General features: G+C 48.6%; 2 protein-coding genes across 2 annotated transcripts; both read left to right on the top strand.

The window, feature by feature from the left end:
* The first annotated feature begins 1,597 nt into the window (after nucleotides 1-1,597).
* LOC120643154 (farnesyl pyrophosphate synthase-like) lies at nucleotides 1,598-5,488 on the top strand. The gene is made up of 12 exons (XM_039919671.1): nucleotides 1,598-1,935; nucleotides 3,208-3,232; nucleotides 3,383-3,498; nucleotides 3,597-3,683; nucleotides 3,801-3,921; nucleotides 4,009-4,093; nucleotides 4,164-4,215; nucleotides 4,581-4,676; nucleotides 4,752-4,796; nucleotides 4,876-4,965; nucleotides 5,039-5,110; nucleotides 5,360-5,488. Exons 1-12 carry the CDS (start codon nucleotides 1,624-1,626, stop codon nucleotides 5,486-5,488), a joined length of 1,230 nt encoding a protein of 409 aa, XP_039775605.1. The 5' UTR covers nucleotides 1,598-1,623.
* An 11,647-nt stretch (nucleotides 5,489-17,135) lies between these two features.
* On the top strand, nucleotides 17,136-20,885 carry LOC120642038 (peroxidase 16-like). Its single transcript, XM_039918411.1, has 4 exons — nucleotides 17,136-17,628; nucleotides 17,727-17,924; nucleotides 18,994-19,159; nucleotides 20,210-20,885. The coding sequence occupies exons 1-4, from the start codon at nucleotides 17,413-17,415 to the stop codon at nucleotides 20,614-20,616; spliced, it is 987 nt and encodes a 328-aa protein (XP_039774345.1). The 5' UTR covers nucleotides 17,136-17,412; the 3' UTR covers nucleotides 20,617-20,885.
* The last annotated feature ends 3,685 nt before the right edge of the window (nucleotides 20,886-24,570 follow it).

The following is a 24,570-nucleotide window of genomic DNA, read 5'->3' as shown; positions in this document are numbered from 1 at the left end:
TTGTGGTACCTGCGAGCATAGAAAAGCTATGCGTTCAAAAGGGGATTAAGAACAACCAAAATCCACACCACATTTTATTTTTGAAAGGAAAAAAACAGTTCAAAAAACTCGATTAACCTAGAAGAATTGGAACTAGGTGGATTTTTAATTAAAAGAAAATAAACACCCAAATTCACCTTGACAAGGACTTCAACTAGGTGCCTTTTTTTTAGGGGTATCTCGTGCTGGCTGCGAAACACCTTGAGGCCCAGGACACGCGTCCGCCAAACGGCAGGGCCTGCTGGGTGCTGGCGCGTAGGACAAGCGAGAGGCAAGTCCAGAATGCCAGATTGGGTTGGGATTTATTTGCCACTTTCGCGCGGCGCGTCCCTTGAGCAGAGCCTTCCATGCCGGCAGCCGCGCGCGGCAGTGACCAAGCTCGCCGGCCACCGCGGCATCAACGGGGCGCCCGACCTCATGCGGCAACAGTCTCCCTGGCTGGCGTCTTGTGCGAGTCGCTCTTGGTCTGCCGATCTCGAGCTGACCGCCATGGACGCGCGCCTGCTGCTTGGTCCCGAATTCCTCTCTCTCGCAGCAGCTGCAGCCTAGGTGCGCGCATGTGCGCATGCCATGAGATTGAGAAGAACCACGCTGCATGTTGGCTTCATTTCCACCGTTGGTTCTGTTCTAAGTGAAGCACCGGGAAAGTTGCTTCCAATCGCACCAAGAAAATACGTGTGTGGTTGTGATGCTGATGGTTCAGAATTCACACAGGACCTCAGCAGTCATTTTGCAGGATGATTTGCGAATCTTTTAATTTCTTCCCCAAGAAAGGCCGGGCAGAGCATGATGCCCGTCCTGCTCGGGCTGATTTTTTTTTTGAATAATGCAATGCAAAATTGCAAACTGGTATCGCATCAGCTGAAGGGAGATAGTTAGCACACGTACCTACATCTTGCAGATATGTGCGTGCAGGTGCAGGGAGTAGTTGTTGTACTATTCTACGCGCATGTCATCGGTCCGATATGATGGGTATTCATATATATAAATAAATATGCAAGCAGCAGATCGAGCCAGTTCAGTAAAATATTTTTTGAAAGACAGTTCAGTAAAATATGAACTGAACTTTTTTTTTGAAAAACAAAAATATGAACTGAACTCGATCGCCTTCTCTGCAGGATGGACAGATAGATCGATGACGTACGGTGCAGGGTGCCGTGACGCGTCATGGGATGTCAAGGCTCCAAGAATCAGGGCCCTGAATTTTGCGTCCAAGTTCCAGTGTTTCACTACCTCTCGGTCTCAAATCTACAAATGGTAACCAAACTTTTTACCATCAATTTAATTCCGCCCGACTGCCAACCCCCGGCCGGTGATCAAGGGCCACTGTGTGGAACCGCACCGGTCGACGTCGTCGTGCTCTGGGCTCTGGCACCGCTTCAGGACGCGCTCGGGGGCCCGGGCTCCGGCCGCGCGGCGCGCACCTGCACATTACGTAGTGGAGTGGCGCGCGGCCGTATATATATAGGCGGCCGGGGGTCGCTTCGCTGCCACACCCTCCAACCTCCATAGTCAACTGCCAAGTGCCAACCCCACATGTCTGCACTGCTGAGAAGAACTGAAGGCGAGATCGATCGAGCGGAGATGTCGTCTCGGGTGATGAAGGCGGCGGCGTGCGGCGGGGATCAGCGCGGCCTCGACGGCGAGCTCGAGGAGAAGCTCCTCCTGCACGACGGCGGCTTGGCGAGGTGCTCCGCGGGGGCAGCGGCGGCGCTGCAGCAGAAGCGGGGGATCGAGCGGCGCCGGCTTCCTCCTGTTCCTGCTGGTCCGGGCGGCGCTGACGACGCCGGCGACTACCACGAGAGGTTCGTCCGGGCGTACGACCGCCTCCGGGACGAGCTCCTCGCCGACGACACGTGCGAGCTCACCGACGAGGCCAGGCGCTGGGTCGAGCAGGTACGTGGACGTCGACGTCGTCGTGAGAATACGTATTGCTTCTCGAACGGTGCATCGTATACATACAGTTTTTTTTTTGAGTCACTCGTATACATATACATTTTTTTTGAAATTACACGGTACAACACATGCACACCAACACCCTTATGTGAACATGCGTACGCAAACTCTACTCTTACTCTTATGAGCATTTCCGAAGATTGAGTCAGCAATCCTCGAATTTGACGAAGGCGCCTCGTCGACACGTATTGCTTCTCGAACGGTGCATCGTATATATATATATATATATATATATATATATATATATATATATATATATATATATATATATATATATATATATATATATATATATGGTTTTTTTAGTCACTCGTATACATATATATTTTGTTTTTAAAATTACACAGTACAACGCACGCGCACTAATACCCTTATGTGAACACGCGTACGTAAATCCTACCCCTATGAGCATCGAAATTGACGAAGTCAACACAGCCGCCTTGCTATTAAATCCCAAAATATTTGCTTCTATCGAGAATCGAACTCAGGATTTTAGATGCTATCGAAATTCTTGTAACCACTAAGCTCCAGATCCTTTTGCACTCTATACATATACATGAGACTGGCACATAAAGTACAAGGCCGCGTGCTGGCCTGCATCATAGTTTTTCAAGAGATACATGGGCTTTGCCATGTTTGCTTAGAACAGAGTTTTCAACCTGTTTCGTGTGCAGGCTGCCAAGCCGAAGATGCAAATTTTTCATGGGCAGCTAGTTTGGCATGAAGCCTGCATGGTTGGCCCATCCAGTGCACGCCAGAGTTGGCCCATTTAAGAACCCACTCTTCCTTTTCCTCATCAGTTATCACGTTCTTCTGGCAAATTCGGCCTGTAAGGCCCGTTATGGCCCGGGACAAACTACGCCTACTAACCGCATGCTCCTCTCAATATTAATTATGGCCGGATACATTTACATCCAAAAATACAGGAGGGGAACCAAACCAGACATAACGGCCAGGTCCAAGAGTGCAGACATGTTTTGCAAGACCCTACTTTCCACTCACAAAAAAAAACGCACGCTCCTCTATCAATCAGAAAGAAGAAAACATCCCTTCGAAAAAAATGGCCTGGCCATCATTAGCATATTCCTTCTACAAAGAAATATGGACGAACATTGCATGCCAAAATCTGCACAAATCGAACTCAATTGCTACTAGAACCCGAGATTTAGAATTATGCGCTAGTCTCATCAATTCTATGTTGTTTTCATGCAGATGATTGATTACAATGTACCAGGAGGTGAGGAAACACCAATCTCGTTCAGCTCCAGGAACCTGTTTTCGGTTATGAAATTTGGAATTATTCAAAGCAAAAGATGCTAGTTCTATCCGTCCACAAACGGAACCTAAGATTATGTTAAGATGTTGACCTTTTTGTTTTCTTCTAAAGGGAAACTGAATCGAGGTCTATCAGTGATTGATAGTTACCTGCTGTTGAAACAAGGAAGTGAGGTTACTGAAGATGAATTTTTCCTTGCTTGCGTCCTTGGTTGGTGTGTTGAGTGGGTAATGACTAATGACCCTAATGATACCCTAATTCCAAGCAAATTTATTTTGTTCAACGAAAGGAACGGTTGATTCTTTTGTTGCACAAAAAAATGCAGTTTCAAGCATGTGCACTGCTGCTTGATGATATCATGGATGGTTCACACACGAGGAGAGATCAAATTTGCTGGTACCGACGACCCGAGGTTCTTAAGTTGACATGTTCAACTTCATTTTTGTGAATTATATAGTTTTATGGTACCAACTTACATTTAAAATGACTATGGTGCGATAAAGTTCAACTATTCTCTTTGTGCTTATAGGTTGGTCTTCGGGGTATAAACGATGGTATTCTACTTAAATGCCACATTGCACGTTTGATCAAAAGATACTTTAGAGAAAAAACTTACTACATTGATATCTCTGAATTATGGAACGAGGTTAGTCTCCTTTCTGAAACACCACTGAATAAATTACAACTTTTGTGACATTGCTTGTTACATTTACTATTTGAATGTCTTGTTCAGATAGCTCTGCAGACATCTCTAGGACAGATGCTTGATCTTATTAGCACACATAATGGCGCAGATGAACTTGCAAAATACAATATAGAAGGGTACGTGAACCGTTTAATTCGTTAAATAATTGAAGCTGCTTACGTTTATATCTTTTCTTTTGTCATGCAGATACCGTCGTATTGTCAAGTACAAGACATCTTACTACTCCTTTTACCTCCCTGTAAGTCTGAAAATCTGAGTTTTACGTATGAAATATTTATTTGTTATACTTTCATGCGAAGGCATGTATCAGCAATACAATTTTTGTGTAAAATATGTTTTCCAACACTATTCTTAATAAACATGCATGAAATGCATGTTGATCAGGAAGGGTTCTTGGCACTTTTTATATATAATTTGAGTGTGGACTAAATCCTAACGATTTAAATCTCAAATCCCGTATCCAAACATATGGCAACTTTTTATAGCTCAGAAGGAGTTTGCTAATCTCTGCTCTCATAAGAAATAAGAATCCTTCCATAGAGAAACCTACATATCTTCTGTTCTTCGACAATTTGGCACTCACATTTCGTACAATGCCTTTAGGTTGCTTGTGCATTGCTGTTATCTGGTGCAAAGTTGGAAAACTTCAGTGAGTTAAGGGATATACTTATTGAAATGGGTGTATATTTTCAAGCACAGGTATATTTATCTATGATGAAATAACATACTGCTACTAGATTATGTCTCCTTTGACAATTCCAATTTTTTTTTCAGGATGATTACTTGGATTGCTTTGTAGATCCTAATACCATAGGCAAGGTAAAATAGAAGCTAAGTTGTCAGAAATTTATTTTCTAAAAGGACAAGTAATGTCATGGTGCTGTCTTCTCCATTTTAGATTGGGACTGACATTGAGGATCACAAGTGTTCCTGGTTGATTGTACAAGCTCTGGGCCATGCCAATATTAACCAGATAGAAGTATTGCTTGTAAGGAATTTCTTATAACCATGTAGTCTAGACATGTTTAATGAACAATGGAATCTTACATGTTCATTTTCAGAAAAATTATGGGAAGAAGGATTCAACCTCGGTTTCAAAAGTGAAAAGTACTTACTCGACTCTTGATTTGAAGGTATAACTGGAGTCGTGATCTTGATATTTCTTTCACGATTTTTATCTGGGCCACATATTCCAGCATATACATGCACTGTTTTTTTTTCGCGAGCCAATGTAATTAAGAAAAAACTGGACGCTTGCTTGAAGACAGTATTTGGCTCTGATAAAGACAGTATTTTGCGGCAACTTTTGACTTCACACTGCTAGCTCTGATGCTCATGCGAGTCCCATATTTGCCTCACCGTGACTACTCTCATGCCCCCAGGACATGTTCTCCGAGTTTGAAGATCGAGCTTACAAGCACTTGCTCACATCAATCGAAGCTCAGCATGACCTCGCGGTGCAGGAGATCCTGAAATCGTTTCTGAAGAAAATCCACCGAAGAAAAAGGTAAAAGAGTGAAATCTGACTCGTGCAGACAACGGGATAGTTGCTTGCGTCAGGAGGACATCTATTGCAGCCCTATCCTTCAAAACATTCAGAAATCTGAAGAAAAAGTTGATGAAGACCACGAGGCTTGGATTCCCAATGACTTGTGCCCTTAGTTACATTTCTATATGATTGGTATTTCTTTATGTTTGTTACACAGCTAGCTAATAGCTTGTGGGACCGAAGCCGGCGACCAGAGGGGGGTGAATGGGAGCCGATCAAAATTTCTTCCGAAATTCAAACCGTCGGCCTATATACCGAAAATCACCCAAGCCCTCAAGCGTTCTGGCTAAAGTTTGGAATAGCTATGGAAAAGCTAAACCAACACAAAAGCCCACGAACGAGCGAGCGAAACCACGAAGCAAATCGGAAGCGAATCGAGAAAACTGCAGAACCGATCTGTCTGGACCGGTCTGACCGGTGCGCTGGACCGGTCTGACCGGTCGTGCCTACCGGTCTGACCGGTAGCACCCAGAAAACCCCCGAGAAATTGGATTCAAACGGTGAATCCCGAGCAAACGACCACGAAAACCGATGAAACTTGGGGATTGCTTCGCCCCTACCCCGTGAGCATATCCCCAAAAGATCTCGTCCCAAAGATCAACGAATCGTGAGAATTATGGGGGAGATCAAAAGGGATTGGGGTTTTCTCAAACACTCAAGAACTCGAATTCGAACACGCCAGTGATTCCAGAGGGTTTATGTTAGAGTTGGGAGCATGGGAATCATAGCAAAGAACTCATGGACTCCTCGCAATCAAGTGCACCAAAAACGAAATCGAAATTTCATCAAACAAGGCACAAAACGAGGAGATGGATTGATTCAAATCACCCAGAGGGCACGAGGAGGTTAGGGCCTCCTTTCCCAATCAAATCCACAAGAGTTCTCACACAAACAACATTCAAATCTACCCTAAAGAGATGAACCGAGGAAGAGGAACACAGGGGCGGCGGCCTGGGGAAACAAAGAATTCACGAACGAGTTACAAAAGCCGCCATTAACCTAACACAAGTGAAGGGGTATTTATACCCGCGGGACCGGTCAGACCGGTTGGTGAGACCGGTCAGACCGGTGCAAGGGACCGGTCAGACCGGTTGGCCTGCAGCACCCCCTGTACACGATCTCATCCGACGGCCGAGGTTCTTTCTTCGAAACGAAGTCTTCTCCGCGATGCCGTCGTCTTGATGGAGATCCAATCCGCGGTTTTGGAGGGTCCGCGAAACCCGGGTAGGTGGCCGGTTTTGAGAAAACCGCCAAAACCTCACGCGCGAGAAGATTCCCGCCTCCATGTCGTGGCCCTAGACGACGTTCCCCCCCTCGGCCTTCTGACGGCCCTAGACGCCGCCCGACGCCCGTCACCTCCTCGCCCGCAGCGAGGCCCTAGACGCCGTCGACGCCCGTCGCCTCCGTCAGTCCCGAGACCGACGCCCGTGCCTCCACGACTCGGCGTCTTCAACCGCCGTCCACCTCCTTGGTTTTATGGCGCAAACCAAGAAACCCGCCTTCCGTCGCCGCTTGCGCCCTCGATCCAGGAGTGGACGCCACAGCTGCCGCCCGGTCCGAGCTCCGTCCCGGCTGCCCTTCACCGCCGTCCACCGCACGGTCCATCGGCCACAGCACCTCCACGGCAGCTCCCCGTCGACACTCGACGCCCGTGTACCTGCAATCCAAAGACCAAGCGCACGATCACACCGCACGGTTGACAATTCACTCATCAAAGGCAGGATAGAGTACTCAACATTCCTCAATCTCCCCCTTGATGAGTGCATTGTCAACACACCACCTGAAACCAGAGAAGTGATAAAATGAGAAGCAAGAAAGCAAAGAACTCAAGCAAGTGACAAAAAGCTCAGAAAGGCAAGAACAATCACTTACTCAAGCACAGATCGATCCCCTAAGACAAGGGCAACGGCTCGACGCAATCGATCAAAAGCCAAAACATGACTCCTCAAAGACAGAGGTAACGCTCGACGCAGTCATGCAAGAAGCAGAGGGAAAACGAGGAAAACCAGGAGCCAAAACCAAAGCAGAAACTCCCCTAGCAAAGTTTTTCCCTCTCACAAGTGCAACTCTCCCAAAATGATGCACTCTCAAAGCCCTGTGCACAACAAGTTTTTCAAAAATCAAACAAGTCTCCCCCTTGTTCGATCACTTCTCTCAAAATTCCCCCCCTTGTTGGCACATGCACACATCAAGCCTAAAAAGACCTAAAGCTCCCCCTGAAGCTGAAACTCCCCCTGAACAGATGCTATGCAATGAATGCAATGCAGGAGGTGTAAGTGAAAGCATTCAGGGATACAAGGATATGAGCAACATCTAGTCACAAGCATGTGTGCATCCACAAACCAGACCTGCATCTACCTCAACAGGGTATATCAAATCAGTCTAGAGCTAGGCAAGTTCAGTTTAGGAGAAATAAAAGCATCACCCATGATCTAGCACTAACAAGTAGGAAATGAAAAGCAGTACTACTCATACTCATGCAGGTGAGCCAAAACAGCCAAAACAAGTTGCCAACATTTATTTTTCAATCAATTTTTATATCAATCAATTCTAAGTGCCAGGGGTTGAAAGCTTGTCATGCTTTACTTAGCAACGAGGCCAAGCCTATGCCAAAAGACAATCAGAAGCTTAAAGCACTCGTTTCAGTCATGCACAGCCTTGCCCGGGTTCTCACAAGTGCAAAGTGAGCCGTCCCGAAAGCTCGATCAGTGCGACAAGCAATCCCACCTGGATCTTTTCAATCCATTTCAAGAATAATTCAAGCAATTTTATCAGATTTAGATCATTTCAAGTATGAATTGCTAAACGAAAAAGTACACTAGCATGAATAAGATAGCAAAGCACATCAACACGCCCTAACATGCTAGTAGCCAAGACAGGGTGATCATGTTTTCAGATTTTCAAATCAAAATAGCTTAACTCAGATGATGTCATATACACAATGGAGCAAGCTATACATGATCAAGTTTATCAACTCACACTAGCAGGCACTAGAAGATCATAACAATATATTCAAGAATGCTAGTGCAAGTGAGACAATGCAAAATGCAAACATGTACAATGCATATGCACAATGCGACTACCAAACTAAAACTAAGAGAAAGACAAAGAAAAGCCAAAAGCTAAGCAACGGAAGACATCAGCAAAAACAACGGCTCAAAGACGTACAGGACTAGACCAAATGGATCCAACTGAGTACCATGGAAAAGGCAATAATCAAAAAACTACAAGTCCATCCTGAGAGGAAAATGTACAAGCCGAACGCTCACATACCTCGATGAAGATCCCGCTGGACCTAGAGCATAGCAAGCTCGAGGTCACCTCCCCTGCGTCCTCAGCGGGTCCACCTTCTGCTCGAACAGGTTCTTGTAGAGGTGAACGATCGAAGTGGAAGTAGTGGTACTGGATCGTCCTCCTGAGCTGAGGTAGTCGAAGCAGAAGGGGCCGGAGCCTGCAGCCGGTGCAGTAACTCCGGATCATCATCGGCACCTGAGGTAGAGCTCCCTCTCAACAAGTGATACATAGCACAAGAGAAGCTAGGACACAAGAAGATAGCAAACACCAAAGATCCAGAGCAAGACTCAAGCAAATGGTTAGGTGTTAGTCAAGCCACATGCATGGGTATACCAAAAGACACTCTAGAACATATCAAGACAAAAGATATCACTAGAATAATCTCAAGGCACTCAACAACATGAACCAAGGCAGCAAGACTATATGAAGAAGATACTTGAGCTAGCAACCAGACCTAAGGAGCAAAAGCTACACAAGCATGAGGGGACTGGACAAAACACACACCCTGAGCTAGCAAGAGTCATGACAATATGAAAATCACAAAAACTAGCATACAGAGTGGCTAGTCCACCATAGCACAAGTACAGACCTAGCAAGCAGAGCAAGTATGAGATAAAGAGTCTACAACAAGTCACAAGCAGAAAGTGTACAAAGAACTCAAAGAGCAAACTCAAATGTACATAGGATACAACAGCCACCATGGAGTATCCATCAGCCTTGGAGAACCATCAAGTCTTGATCAAACCTGCATAAGACCAAGATCCATGGAGCACTTGTTCTCCAGGCCTCCAACCTGCATCACCATCGAGACAAAGGAGGAGCAAACGTCTCGACACTGGGGTTAGCAAAGTGAGAAGCAAACCAGTGACGAGCCATCTGCTCTACAGAAGGGTAAGCAAAGTCAGGCAAAGCGTATCCCCTGTCCCGTCTACTACGAGGCTGACGATCACCACCGCGAGGAAAGCGTGGAGCCTCAAAACCCCCTCCAAAGCCTCGGTCCTGTGGTCCATAGCCGTACTAAAAACGACCAGGAGCACGGCCGGCAAAGCGACCACCCGCTGGAGCACGGTAACCACCACCGTCTCCCTGACCTCCACCTACACGGCGCGCCCTAGCATCTCGCCTATCACCACACCGAGAAGGACCATGCACCCGAGCAGAGTACATGTCTGTGTTCCGTCTCTCCTGCTCTCTCCTCATAGCCCGCTTCCTCCTGAAGTAAAACTCCTCCAGGTGACCTTCCCTGTCACAGAAGTCGCAGTGGTACCTCACCTCGCGCTTGGGAGGTGGAGGCCTAGCCTGCGGACAGGGAGGAGCAGCCCTCTTCTTCTGGGCAACCTGGGCTGTGGCAGCAGGGAGCGTGTCGAGGGAGTTCCTCAGCTCATTGGGCTTTGGAACCCAAACCTGCTTCTGCGAAGGTGCTTTTGGTGGTTCTTTAAGCATACCATCCGCGGGGTCAACAAGCGAGGGCTGCGTGCTCGTGCTAGCAGTGTTTCCAGCAGCCTTGCCGATCTTACCATACAACCTGTCAAAGTCTGACTTCGTGTATGTGTAATCGACCCCAAACCCATCACCACGCTTGAACTGCTTGATCATCATGCCCAACTGCGGCTCACTAGCAGAAACCCAACTAAGAATCGCCCTAAGATAGGTATTCTCATCCTCCAGGTTGGCTTTCTCTACCGCAAGATTATCCAAATCAGAGATCAAACCAGGACAAACAGAGCAGTCAATAGGTGGGCTAGACTCTATGACCTTAGTCTTTCCAAAAGACTTGATCAAGGCGTTCTTCTCCTCTAGCTCCAATCTAAGCGTGGGACAAAGCTTACAAGCGCCAAGCAAAACTGGCCTAGACTTCATCTCCTCTAGCTCGCACACAACAGTAGCAAACTTAGACTGCAACGAAGCTAGACCAGACTTAAAGATAGGACACTCCTCGCATTCAAGCACATCGCTAACAATAGGAGCATCCTTAACCAGTTCTAGTTCATGCTTGGCCTTAGCGAGCTCATGAGACACGTCGGCAAGCGAAATCTTAGCAACATCTAAATTCGCGACGTTCTCATCATGCTTGGCACGGAGAGCAACAAGATCGTTCATGTGAGATATGCAGCCAGCACACTCATCCTCACTAGACTTCTCCCTAGCACAAGCCAGCTCAGCCCTAAGCTTTCTACGCTCTCTAGCTGCTTCCTTAAGCAGCCTCTTCTGGTTGTCGAGAGCGGCGTACAACTCCCTAACCTCTGTATCAAGCAGGTTGATCGTGGAGTTTACCTCTGAATCGCTCTCGGATCCAGGAGAAGAGCCGGAGTGCGTCGGTGTAGCGTGTCCACCCGAAGACGCACGAGCACCATTGGCTTCGCCCGCCATGGTGCAGAAGCTCTTGCGCCGAACGGCCGCCAAGCAAAGGCCGATGAAGCCGGTGGCTTCCTTGTCCCGCTTCTTCTTCTTCTTGTCGTCGTCGTCGGAGGTCGGTGAAGAAGAGCGGTCGGTGTCGGAGCTCTTGTCAAGGTCGCTGAGCTGCGCCAGGAAGGCCTTCTCCCACTTCTTAGCCTTGTACTGGAAGCGCTTCTTGAGCGACTCCTTGTCGAAGCGTCCTCCCCGGTCACGACTGCGGTGCTTGTGGCGCCGACGCTCCTTGTTGGAGCCTCCCTCGTCGCGGTCGCGGTGGCGGTAGTAGTCGAAGGAGTTGTTCTGGCCACCGCCGGACTTCTTGGGGGCAATCAGCGACGAAGTGGTTCAGGTCGCCGCAGTTGTAGCACCCGGGGTTTTTCTTCCTCTGCCTGTTGTGGTAGACGCGCTGGAACTTGCTGATCAGGAGGCACAAGTCGTCATCGCCCAGCGTCTCCAGCTGTTCATCTGAAACAGAAGGCAAAGAGGCAAGAGAAAAGCCAAGAGCAGAGTTAGCGTTAGAGCTCGATCCACCTGGGCCAGTCACAAGAGCGACGCTCTTGGAAGGAAGGGCACCATTGAGCTTGGCTCATGTCTGGTTAGCCACCTCTGTGGCCTTGAGCTTGCTGAAAAGCTCGTTCACCGTCACAGTTTCATAGCCAGCAGATTCAATGATGGTGTTCACCTTGAGATCCCACACAGAGCGATCAAGTGCGTAAAGCAACTTAAGAGCCTTCTCGTGCTTTGTGTACTCAAGGGCACCAGCAGATCTGTTCGCATTGACCTTGTTCACAATCGACTGAAAACGACTGAACATCAGGTCAATGCTCTCATCCGGCTCCTGTGTGAAGTTCTCGTACTCACGCCGGTGAGTCTCAAACAGTCTGGCCTTCACCTGAGGTGTACCCTCGTGGTAGTTCTCAAGGCACGTCCAAATTTTGTGAGCTTCCTGAAAACCCTATACGCGTGAGAACTCCGCACGAGAAACGCCAGCGAACAAGGCATTGACGGCCTTGGCGTTAGCCTCGTGCTGGGTCACCTGAAGAGGCGTGATCTGAACAGCCAGCACCTCGTAGAGCTGGTTCGTGGTAATCTCCCAGACATCGGCTCCCATGCTCTGCAGGAAGGCTCTCATGCGAACCTTCCAGTAGGCATAGTCCTCGCCGGAAAACACAGGGATCTTACCAAGACTCGCCATGGTCGCCGAGTGGTTTTCGAACCGGTTAAGGTACTGAAAACCTCAACCAAACTCTGATACCAATTGTGAGACCGAAGCCGGCGACCAGAGGGGGGGTGAATGGGAGCCGATCAAAATTTCTTCCGAAATTCAAACCGTCGGCCTATATCCCGAAAATCACCCAAACCCTCAAGCGTTCTGGCCAAAGTTTGGAATAGCTATGGAAAAGCTAAACCAACACAAAAGGCCTCGAACGAGCGAGCGAAACCACGAAGCAAATCGGAAGCGAATCGGGAAAACTGCAGAACTGATCTGCCTGGACCGGTCTGACCGGTGCGCTGGACCGGTCTGACCGGTCGTGCCTACCGGTCTGACCGGTAGCACCCAGAAAACCCCCGAGAAATTGGATTCAAACGGTGAATTTCGAGCAAACGACCATGAAAACCGATGAAACTTGGGGGGATTGCTTCGCCCCTACCCCGTGAGCATATCCCCAAAAGATCTCGTCCCAAAGATCAACGAATCGTGAGAATTATGGGGGAGATCAAAAGGGATTGGGGTTTTCTCAAACACTCAAGAACTCGAATTCGAACACGCTAGTGATTCCAGAGGGTTTAGGTTAGAGTTGGGAGCACGGAAATCACAGCAAAGAACTCATGGACTCCTCGCAATCAAGTGCACCAAAAACGAAATCGAAATTTCATCAAACAAGGCACAAAACGAGGAGATGGATTGATTCAAATCGCCCAGAGGGCACGAGGAGGTTAGGGCCTCCTTTCCCAATCAAATCCACAAGAGTTCTCACACAAACAACATTCAAATCTACCCTAAAGAGATGAACTGAGGAAGAGGAACACAGGGGCGGCGGCCTGGGGAAACAGAGAATTCACGAACGAGTTACAAAAGCCGCCATTAACCTAACCCAAGTGAAGGGGTATTTATACCCGCGGGACCGGTCAGACCGGTACGCTGGACCGGTCAGACCGGTTGGTTAGACCGGTCAGACCGGTGCCAGGGACCGGTCAGATCGGTTGGCCTGCAGCACCCCCTGTACACGATCTCATCCGACGGCCGAGGTTCTTTCTTCGAAACGAAGTCTTCTCCGCGATGCCGCCGTCTTGATGGAGATCCAATCCGCGGTTTTGGAGGGTCCGCGAAACCCGGGTAGGTGGCCGGTTTTGAGAAAACCGCCAAAACCTCACGCTCGGGAAGATTCCCGCCTCCACGCCGTGGCCCTAGACGCCGTTCCCGCCTCGGCCTTCTGACGGCCCTAGACGCGGCCCGACGCCCGTCATCTCCTCGCCCGCAGCGAGGCCCTAGACGCCGTCGACGCCCGTCGCTTCCGTCAGTCCCGAGACCGACGCCCGTGCCTCCACGACTCGGCGTCTTCAACCGCCGTCCGCCTCCTTGGTTTTGTGGCGCAAACCAAGAAACCCGTCTTTCGTCGCCGCTTGCGCCCTCGATTCAGGAGTGGACGCCACAGCTGCCGCCCGGTCCGAGCTCCGGTCCCGGCTGCCCTTCACCGCCGTCCACGGCACGGTCCATCGGCCACAGCACCTCCACGGCAGCTCCCCGTCGACACTCGACGCCCGTGTACCTGCAATCCAAAGACCAAGCGCACGATCACACCGCACGGTTGACAATTCACTCATCACAAGCAGGATAGAGTACTCAACATTCCTTATAGCTACGTGCATTCATGGTTGTTTGATGTGAACTGTGTAGAATGCTAGTGCATGTTTTCCTCCATGAATGAAGGGAACCGAGTCGCCGCAAATGGATGCGTTTTCTGGCTCTTCCTCTGTTCCGTTTTGCCATCCATACAATTTATATATAACTGTGGTACCACAGTGCTTGTTTACTGCTGGTTTTATTCATGTTTAAGCTCGTCCTGGGATCGCATTACTGAAATGCCCCATCCCTTTTACCCTCGACAAAGAAGGCCTCTGTCTTGAGTAATAACATATTAGTTAGTTTCAGAAGTTCTGAGCACAGAATCCATGCGTTGCAAAATATTGGGTCGACCAAACAGTAGTGGTTTCTGAAATTATCGTGTAGCATAGAGCTGGGTGCCGCAGTTATTTATTTTTGGAAACTGTTGAGCTAGCCAACTGACTACCTCTACGTTGACCTCAATGTGGAGTTATTTCCCTCTTCTTCTTTTCTGAAGAAAAAGTGTATGGTGGCGCTCTATCTTTCCTGCAGATTTCTGATCAACACGGACGCCACATTTTCTCCGTAATTGAAGGAGCCTACCTTTGCCTGGTTTCAAGGCATTGATACGGGGAAGATCTATTCAAAGAATGTTCCCTTCCATTTGCTGAATCTTGCAGGCCAGCATTGCATGAGTAGTACAGCTAAGTAGTTAGCTCACAGGCTCCCAGCTGCGTGTAGACTTCACAGTTCTCCGAACAGTGGCATGGCCTCATGCCCTCATGGGCCATACGCGCTGCGTAGGGCTCCGACTCGGCCAAGGGATACATGTGAATCGGAGATTTACCGAGCAGTAACAATTGGGACGGTGACCTGGTCAAACTGATAGTGCAGAGGCAAATAATCCTGAGTACTTGTTGTATCATGTACTACTGGAACGAAGCAGATTTACAGTCACAGCAAGTTTCTTTCAGACAAAGAGTGAAGCAAACTTCACAGTTTCAGACTTTCAGTAGGACTACCGTAAAATATACCGAGAGCACAGGGGCAAGGATACCACCTGCCGCCACACGATTCAGGCAGAAATGGCCAAGATCCCTCGTATTCTGATGGGCGAAATAAACAAAAGCGTTTTCTTTCGCTTTTTCGTCATGATCGATCAGACGGCAGATGCGCCTGTCCGAGACGCTACAAAACACCACGCCCTATGCGCTCCGGAAGCGGGGGTTGCATTACACGCAGGATTAAACTACACTGTCAAGTTGCTTCCATGGTTAACCGATCGCCGTCTCCAACGTAGGTGCGCATTGGTCGCTGCAGCAGCACCCGTTTCTCCCGAGAAAACAACCCACTAGCACCGCTGCATGTTGGTCGTCTGAAACACTCGGACCAGGGAGTTGTTTCCTGCATCCAATGCATTGGTTCAGTTTAATCCCTCATCAAGGTGAAACTGTGAAAGTGGCCTTGTTGTGCAGTACTGGTGGGTTAGTGTAACTGCCGTGTACTACCAAGGTTAGAATAAGATTGCCTGCAACAGATTAGTCGCCCTTGGGCCAATGGCCACAGCTGACACAGATGTTCTAGGGACAAATCACATAGCTGTAACTGTTGGAGAGTTGGGGTGCCAGATTTCCAGCTCCAGCACAAACAACAGTTGATGCATCCAATCAGATTAGTGTTTTAGATGGCACTGATCAAATCATTGTATAGAGTAAATTTAGAATGGCTGTGGGATCTTCCTGATGGTAGATTGACCTTATTATTTTCTTCTGAGCAAAGTCTTGACCTTATGAATACTACCTGAATGATGTGCTTCGCTAGCCATGGTCCCAGAGAACAGAGATGTTTTTTTTTCAGTCTTATGCCTCTCTGAAACAATCATCGACTACCTACAATGATTGATGGATGGACTTGGACTAACAGCGTATGCTACAAGCGATTTACCGAGATAACCCCACACGATTAAGAGGGAGGGACCATGGATAGATGTGGGTCGTGGCGCCTTGGTTTGGTCACAGTCTCACAGACTCAGTTGATCCCTGACAAGCTCGCAACGGAAAGCGTCCCGTGTTTCTCTCCACCATGTCCGTGAATCTTGTTTTGTCCCCGGGCCGCGCCTGCGCCTGCGACTTGGGGTAGAGGACACTGGACACTCGGAAGCGAAGCAGCTCGCCTCCATGCCCATGGCCATGGCCATGGGTGGGTGCTGCTGGCCACGAGCTGGACGCAGCCAGGCCATGTGTCCCGGCGCTTGGATGGTAGCTAGGCCGGCTTAGCTGCTGGGCACTGACTGTCTATGCGTGCATGCCGACCTCTGCGCAGCTAGCTAGCTAGCTTGCTACTACGCTGGTGCGCACAGACACACTGGTGCATGCGCACCATGTCCTCGCCATCCACGCACTGAGGTTCATGTAACTAGTAAGCAATGCTACAGTAAAATAAACTCTTGCTTTGTGTTTGGAACACAAGACCGAGGCAACAATGTGTGTTTTGGTGGCTCAGTAAAGCTCCTAGAAATCTATCAGACCTACGGGTAACACTTGCAGTTACAAGCAACAACAGATCGAATCGAATAGAGTAATCCAGGACCAGGAGCTAGCTGGATCGCCATGTCTGCCTGATCGATCACTGAACAAGGCCACTAAAGAATAGGGCATCGGTAACCGGAAAAGGAAAAAGGGAACGTATCTGGTGCAAACCAACGATCTTGTGCAAACCCGTGTAAAACTATTAAAAAAAGTTTCAAAAAATTCTGAAAAAAATCATGAATGTGCTTCTCAGATTACATTATTTATATATAAAATTTCATGGTCAAATTCGTCATACTCTAGAAGTGACAAAAAAGACAAAATTTGTCATAAATTTTGTCTTTTTTGTCACTTCTAGAGTAAGACAAATTTGACCATGAAATTTTATATATAAATGATGTAATCTGAGAAGCACATTCATGATTTTTTTCAGAATTTTTTGAAACTTTGTTTAGTAGATTTGCACGGGTTTGCACAAGGTCCTTGGTTCGCACTAGATACGTTGCCAAGGAAAAAGGTATTCCCATCCCCTCCTCGGCGCCGAGATTGTGCAACTACTCTCTCGATCCCCGCCGTGATGTTCCTCCTTCCCCACACCGCACTGTCCATAGCGCCGTGCCACCCCTGCATCTTTTTCCTTGCCACCGAGTGACCTGCGCGGCTGCGCGCGCATTTGTAACCACCACCACCACCCAGCCCTCTCCTATAAAACCACGGCAACTTTTCTCCTCGCTCCAGAGCCCCGTCGCCCCGCGCACAGCCGGTGTCAGTAACACGCAGCCGCCGCCGCACCGAGGGGAGAGGACCGAGCTCACTCAGCTCGCTAGCGATCGAGGGCAGGCAATGGCGAGAGCCGGCGGCCTCCTGATGCTCGCGGTCGCCGTCCTGACGCTGGGCATCGCCGGGGCCGCGAGGGCGCAGCTGCGGCAGAACTACTACGGCAGCTCGTGCCCCAGCGCCGAGTCCACCGTGCGCTCCGTCATCTCGCAGCGCCTCCAGCAGAGCTTCGCCGTCGGCCCAGGCACGCTCCGCCTCTTCTTCCACGACTGCTTCGTCCGGGTAAGCTAGCTAGCTAGCACGCCATGGTCTGGTCTCCGGCATTGCCTTATTGCCCCTCTGCTGTGCTGACCTTCATTGCATGTGCCTGAATCAACAAGGGATGCGACGCGTCGGTGATGCTGATGGCACCCAACGGGGACGACGAGAGCCACAGCGGCGCGGACGCCACGCTGTCGCCGGACGCCGTGGACGCCATCAACAAGGCCAAGGCGGCCGTGGAGGCGCTCCCGGGCTGCGCCGGCAAGGTCTCGTGCGCGGACATCCTCGCCATGGCCGCACGTGACGTCGTCTCCCTGGTAACCTTCTTCTCTCGCTCTCGCTCTCACCGCCACTCATGCATCCTGCTGCCGATTTCACCGCACTGCGTGCTACCTCTATCCATGTCCGGCGCATGCCCACCGGCCTGTCGCCGCAGGGCGCGCCGGCGTCAGCGGCCACGGCCAGGCACGCACGGGCCCACACCAAAGCATTCGCCTTGCTGGTCGGGTCAGGTCGGTTCAGTTCACCCTCGCGTTGCATTGCACTTGGACCCCCAGTTAGGTTGGGCCGGCACTGTTCCGAGCCTGCGTGCCAGTGACTTTTTCGACGGCCGCTGGCGGACCACGCCGCGGCCGGGGGGCCCTGCACAGCGCGGCGCACCGCCCCGATTCGGCCGCATCGCCCAGAGCAGAGCCGGCATGTGCGGCGTGTCAGCCGCTGGCCCGCGGCCGGGATGCCCCCGGACGGGCGGGCACTTGAGCACTTCGCGTCGCCGAGGCGCAGCCACCCGCGCTGCCGCCGTGCCTGCGGCGCGCCGGGCTCGGGCCGCGGCGCCATTGGGAGCGAGAGGGAGCTAGCACGCGCAGCGCAGGCAGGCATGACCGCATGACCGCTGGCCGGGGTCTTTCGCCTCTCTCGAGGTCGAGGCGGCGGGCAACAGCCTCGGCCTGACACGGACGAGCGGGCGCTGCCCTGCGCAGCGTGACGGATCGTCGCGACAGTGACATGACACGACACGCGACTAGTCCCTAGGTGACACGCCGCCCCGCCCCGCTGTGCTCGACGTACCCCTACCCGTGGGTGAAAAGCTCGCAGGCCATGTCGTGCTGCCCGTGACGCCGCCCACAGTTGTGGACGCCCAGCACGGCCGGATGAGCCTCGTCACGCAGCTACGTCCGTGACGCGCTGCCGACGGCTGCGACGCCATGTCCGTTCTCGCATGCGGGCAGGGGACAAAGTTTCCACTCAGTAGACCGCAGCCATGGAATGCGAGCAGTGTAGCTTCCAAACTACTACTACTTCTTCTTCTATCTATCTACAGTAGTAAAAAGAGGGATTCACCTCGTTCATCATTGCTAACGCCGCCATGGTTGTCTCGTGCTGCAGCTTGGGGGGCCAAACTACGCCGTGGAGCTCGGGCGGCTGGACGGCAAGTCGTTCAACAGGGCCATCGTGAAGCACGTCCTCCCGGGGCCGGGCTTCAACCTGGACCAGCTCAACTCCTTGTTCGCGCAGAACGGGCTCACGCAGACCGACATGATCGCGCTCTCAGGTGCGTGTGCTAGTCTCCCATTACTGTTCTTATTTTCTTTTGAAAAACTCTACTGTTTTTATTTTGATGATTCCTGCAAAAAAAGAACATTCATGCCATTGCAAACAATACAACTAGTTCGTCGAAACGAAACTTGAGGTGACATTCTAGGTTGCGAATTAAATCGACAATAATGCGTCCTTGTCAGTGTTTGTTTATTATTATTAAGTGGGTTTGATCGCAGTAGGAGCATCTTTCTCGACCACTCTGCGGCTCACGTGACTCTATCCTCTGTTTGCTGCGGCACAAGACAAAGTGGTTCAGTGTTCTATGCTACTCTGCCGGCTCCCCTGTTCTTTTCGAAGAGCCAGAAAACCCTCTTTCGTCCTGTGTGCTTTGGAGAACCGTTATAGGATAGAAAAACATACAGATACAGGTGCAGGGTACTTTGTTTGCAGGAAAAGTGCACATTCAGAGGGGGTAAAACCGACATAATGTGATAAAAGTAATCACACAATAACAGGCTGAAACAGCTTTTCAAAAGCAACACTGGTTCATTCTTTGTTTTGATTTTGATACCTCTGAAAAATGATAAAGTATTGCGAAAAAGGAACTTTTGAGGGGGTTTTAGTGCGCTGTTTTCTCTGACACATGGGGTTACCCTGTTTGGGCATTCATGCTTTGTTTTATCCTTGATTCTGTGTTGAGAGGATTATAAAATGCTGTTTATAGTACATGGGAACAGAGGACACTGTCTGAATGTTCTTGGTTTCTGTCAGATCCTACTCTCGTTAGCTTCAGATTTGAACGCACGAGGCCTTTCCTGTAACAAATTGAACAAGCAGCAGTAACTTTTGACCGAACCACCAAATTTTGTCCATGCAAAGTACTCTACTGCCTGTAGGTTGTAGTAGTAAAAATGGTAAAGAAAAGCTCACACTGCCTAATCTAGCTGCTAGGAGAACTTTTATACAGGCGCTCTTTTCAGAAACCGCATGAGATGCTTGCCCTGGTGGATTGGATCATAAAAAATAGGGTAAATGAACACCACTGCATCTGCTTGGCATGCAGGCGCGCACACGATCGGCGTGACGCACTGCGACAAGTTCGTCCGGCGGATCTACACGTTCAAGCAGCGGCTGCCGTGGAACCCGCCGATGAACCTGGAGTACCTGCGGTCGCTGCGGCGGGTGTGCCCCATCAACTACAGCCCGACGGCGATCGCGATGCTGGACGCGTCCACACCCCGGGTCTTCGACAACGCCTACTTCAACAACCTCCGCTACAACAAGGGCCTGCTCGCCTCCGACCAGGTGCTCTTCACCGACCGCCGCTCCCGCCTCACCGTCAACCTCTTCGCCGCCAACAACACCGCCTTCCAGGAGGCCTTCGTCGCCGCCATGGCCAAGCTCGGCAGGATCGGCCTCAAGACCGGCAGCGACGGCGAGATCCGCCGCGTCTGCACCGCCGTCAACTAGCCTGCCGGCGGCCGTGCATCTGCATCTGCATTAGTAGGCGTCCGTGCGTGCTGATCATAATATTAGTACTAGGCTGGTAGCTTGGTTAGTAGATTCGTGAAAGAACTTTCTTTTTCTTGTTTATACGTTCGGTGGTGAGTGAGATTTTGGTAGCCGTTGATTCTTTGACGCAGCAGCTGTGGGGGGTCGGTGGATGATAGAAATTGATCGATGAGGTGTGCTTCGCCCTAATTAATGGATGACATGGTTACGCGTGTTTCAGTTCACAATTCTAGCTAGATGCTCTATCTAATGGATTCTTTTCTTATGATTAACGCCGGTAATGCGCCTGCTGATCTGCAGGAGCAGCAGAAACCTGGTTTCCGCACAGCATTTTTCAGCGGCACACCGAGGCATGTGCAGGATTCACCTAACCGGTGGGAACCGGTCTGGTTTAACCGGTTACCGGTCCGGTTCCGGTTTGGGCCGGTACCAAACCGGTCCAAATTCAAAATTTAAATTTAAATTTAAAAAAATAAAAAAAATTCATAAAAATTCATAAAAATACTTCAAGGTGCGACGAATCTAATGGTGCCAAATTTTCTCAAAAATTCGTTCATTTAGTATAGTTTGCGGGGATTTGAAGTTAAATAAAAAAACGTGCATACAAAAGTATACAAATATAATGTAAAAGTAGTACAAAAGAGGGTTGGAGGGTTCATTTAGACTAAAATATATTATACAAACATTTATTTAGTATACTTTGCGGGCATTTGAATTTAAACCAAAAAAGAAAAAAAATTGAATTTGACCGGTTACCAGTCAAACCGACTGGTAAACCGGTCAAACCGGCCGGTATACCGGTACGAACCGGTTGAACTGCGCCATTTGAATTCAAATTTGAATTTGACCGGTTTCTACCGGTAACCGGTCAAACCGGTCTGGTAAACCGGAACCGGAGGCCGGCGGTTACCGGACACCGGTCGGATATTAAAACCCTGAGCGTGTGTGCACTTCATCAACTTTGAAATTGAGTATAAAAAACTTTTAAATCGGAAACGATGCTGGTTTTTCTTCTTCTTTTTGTTTTCGTTTTTGAGCAAAGAGTAGCATTTTGCAGCGCCACGCCGGGGCGTGTGCATTTCAACTTTTGAAAATGGAAAAACAAAATGATGCCGTTGCATCGCATTTTCCAATTTCCAGCGCCGGGGTAGAAAAGTGCTCTGGGCCCATAAAGCGAGCTCTGCTGTGTATATCTGACGGCAGCCGTCGGCCCGTATAACAAACTGGCCGCTTCTCGGCCCAACTTTTCGTGTTGGTGCAACAGCCCAAACCTGAGCCCGCGCTAATAACCCAGACCATCCGCTTGGTTACGGCCCATTTCACGACGGTCCGTGTCCAAAATCCTCTTGTGACCTCTACCGACCTGCAGGGTACGTACGTAGGTTATCCGGCCATGCGCCTGGTGGATCAGTGATCGCCGACGTGGAGAGCGCAGCTCGCCTTGCAATTTCGTGTGTCTGCCTGCGTCAGGGCAACGAGAAAATCATGCACCTAGCTTTGCTACAGCACGCACTTCATTCATTTACAAAGTCAGGTATTCATACAGATAATAATCCAAGAATCTACGCTCACCACCCATAACCTCGGATTCAATATAGGCGAGTGCTAGCTAGTTCTTCCTTCCTCCGATGGATAATCACGTAGTACACGTACCGCCGACATGTCCTTGCTTGCTTGCATTGGATAGCTTGGTGCCAAGCAAGCAGGTTAAGAAGACGAAAAACATTGGCTTGCAGATTCAGTAACGTCTCTACCTAGCTAGCTAGCTCACTGAACTAAACAAAAGCAATTAACTACTAGCAAGTACCAGAGCAGCAGAGCTTCGTTAGACATGCGTACGTGTACGTGCTCATCATTCGCTTGGAGCCAATCTCGGCGTAGTGTACTACACTCCCCTCTCTCAAGGTTCCGCTACCTGCAATCACCGTACGCCTGTACAAGCGGCCGTAACGCCACGTACAACAACGTACTCTTTAATACGTACCCTTCGTCAGGCCGTGTAAAATTCTACCAGAATGTGAGTTGTTCAGTACACCGCGCAGAGAAGCTAGTATTGCATGACATCAAGCAAAGGCATTGGCATTGCTGGCGGCCATTGATGGGTTTCTTAGCTTATTGATGGTTTCACTTGATGAGCAAGCTGGCCGATCGATCGATCAGCATTAAGTCGCCCGGGGTTAGTTGCATTGCATTGCATCCACGCGCGCAAGTCAACTTTCAACCACCGGTGCCCGTAACTTGCATTGCCACTTTCTTTAATTTCTTCCCTGGAAAACAATATCAAAGCTGCTACCTGTCAATTTTAATTGCGTGTGAATTGATCGATATATTAGACAGGTGTCACTTTTTTCATGACACATAGCACGCTTCTATCTATAGTTGGGTTAGAAGCATTGTATGCTAGCTCATCCTTATCCCTGCTTGACCGTTCTATCCATATTTTTTTTCTCCTTTCATTATCCATCTAGAACCCATGCATTGTGAAAATTCTTATTAGGTTAATCCATTATCCATCCTCGTGATGGAAGTTTGAAGGTATAGATTTTTCCTGTTGACAAGCAGGATGCATCATGACAAACTATAGCCACATCTAGGATGATCCACGCGCCAGAGAGTGCATATGCATGCTTAGTGGTTGTACCCACGACAATCTCCACCTTATATCTATCATGTACTTGAAACTAATGATAACTTATCGCACTTTTATGGCCGATAAATCCACATCATATATAGAAGGAATTGTGGTCCATACATATAATGATATGCTGCGTTTTTAATTTCATTTACCTGGTTATTGGATAAGAATTAGCTTTACTACTGATTTATAAAAAAAATAGGATTTTTGAGGCAATGATGGCAAGTTTTGAGAATAGACTGTTCCTGTCCAACTATCAAATTAAACTCAACCAACCAACTCATTAAAACATATATGTTGTCTGTCCAAAAGAACCATACCAATACATACAGAGAGCTAACTGCTAGTAGCATGCATTTGTCCTGATCTCGGAAGACACCAACTAGATTACTAAACCACCGGAACCTGGGCCATCAGCCCATCATCCATACAGTATAAAAAAGTACAATAATGATTTAGACTTCTTCCACTGGTCTTTTTGAAAGCTAACGTTCAGGAAGTCTAAATCAATTTGGTTAGCAGTTGAGAACAGTTTTCGACTATATATATACTATATCACACACTACACCTCATCGATTTGCTCTGCCACTTTCTTATGACGATTCACTTAATTGTTCCAGAAGAATTTAGTTGAAACCACTGAAACGAATCAAAAACATGTTTATTGTACACATTGTGTAATGCACTGAGTTGAGTTTCACATGCAAGCACGCCCATACATCAGTATGGTTCCGTACCATTGTCCATAACATGCATATATATAACGGAGCAAAATGGTAGCTTCGCATGTTTAAGTTATAAATTTCGCTCAGCCCAAATATCTATTGTCTTATTATTTGACCAACAAATGGAGCCTCCACGTTCGCTCTCAAGGCCTACAAATTCTCACGTTAATCAGAGAAAAATAGAAAAATAAAAATTACCCACCACTGCCATTACGATAAAAATTAGTCTAAAATACCCCTGTGCCTAATTAAAAATCACCCACCAATACCATTATAAAAAATTAAATATAAAATATCATTTAACTATGTATTAGTTACAAATATATACTATTAATAAAAACTAAAGCTAGCAACAATCAATCAAAATAAAATGAAAATAAGAATAATTATCTGCATAATATTATTAAAGCTCAACAAATCAAATTGTTATTATAGGTAGATCATAGTTGAATTTTATCCTTTAATCAACAATAAGACATAATTTACGATAATAAACATGATGATATATGGTAAAAAAATAGTATAACCTTTAAATAAGGATACAACGACATG

Source organism: Panicum virgatum, chromosome 7K, assembly GCF_016808335.1.
Source record: "Panicum virgatum strain AP13 chromosome 7K, P.virgatum_v5, whole genome shotgun sequence".
Classification (NCBI taxonomy): domain Eukaryota; kingdom Viridiplantae; phylum Streptophyta; class Magnoliopsida; order Poales; family Poaceae; genus Panicum; species Panicum virgatum.
This window is presented reverse-complemented; position numbering and strand designations above follow the sequence as displayed.

What these genes read in the sequence shown, in the direction of transcription:
- LOC120643154 (XM_039919671.1), top strand. Translation starts at nt 1,624, where the DNA reads ATGTCGTCTCGGGTGATGAAGGCGGCGGCGTGCGGCGGGGATCAGCGC. An exon ending in TGATTACAATGTACCAGGAG is followed by an intron (nt 3,233 to 3,382) that starts GTGAGGAAACAC and finishes TTTCTTCTAAAG; the next exon opens with GGAAACTGAATCGAGGTCTA. An exon ending in TGAATTATGGAACGAGGTTA is followed by an intron (nt 3,922 to 4,008) that starts GTCTCCTTTCTG and finishes TTGTTCAGATAG; the next exon opens with CTCTGCAGACATCTCTAGGA.
- LOC120642038 (XM_039918411.1), top strand. Translation starts at nt 17,413, where the DNA reads ATGGCGAGAGCCGGCGGCCTCCTGATGCTCGCGGTCGCCGTCCTGACG. An exon ending in CACGTGACGTCGTCTCCCTG is followed by an intron (nt 17,925 to 18,993) that starts GTAACCTTCTTC and finishes CTCGTGCTGCAG; the next exon opens with CTTGGGGGGCCAAACTACGC. An exon ending in CGACATGATCGCGCTCTCAG is followed by an intron (nt 19,160 to 20,209) that starts GTGCGTGTGCTA and finishes CTTGGCATGCAG; the next exon opens with GCGCGCACACGATCGGCGTG.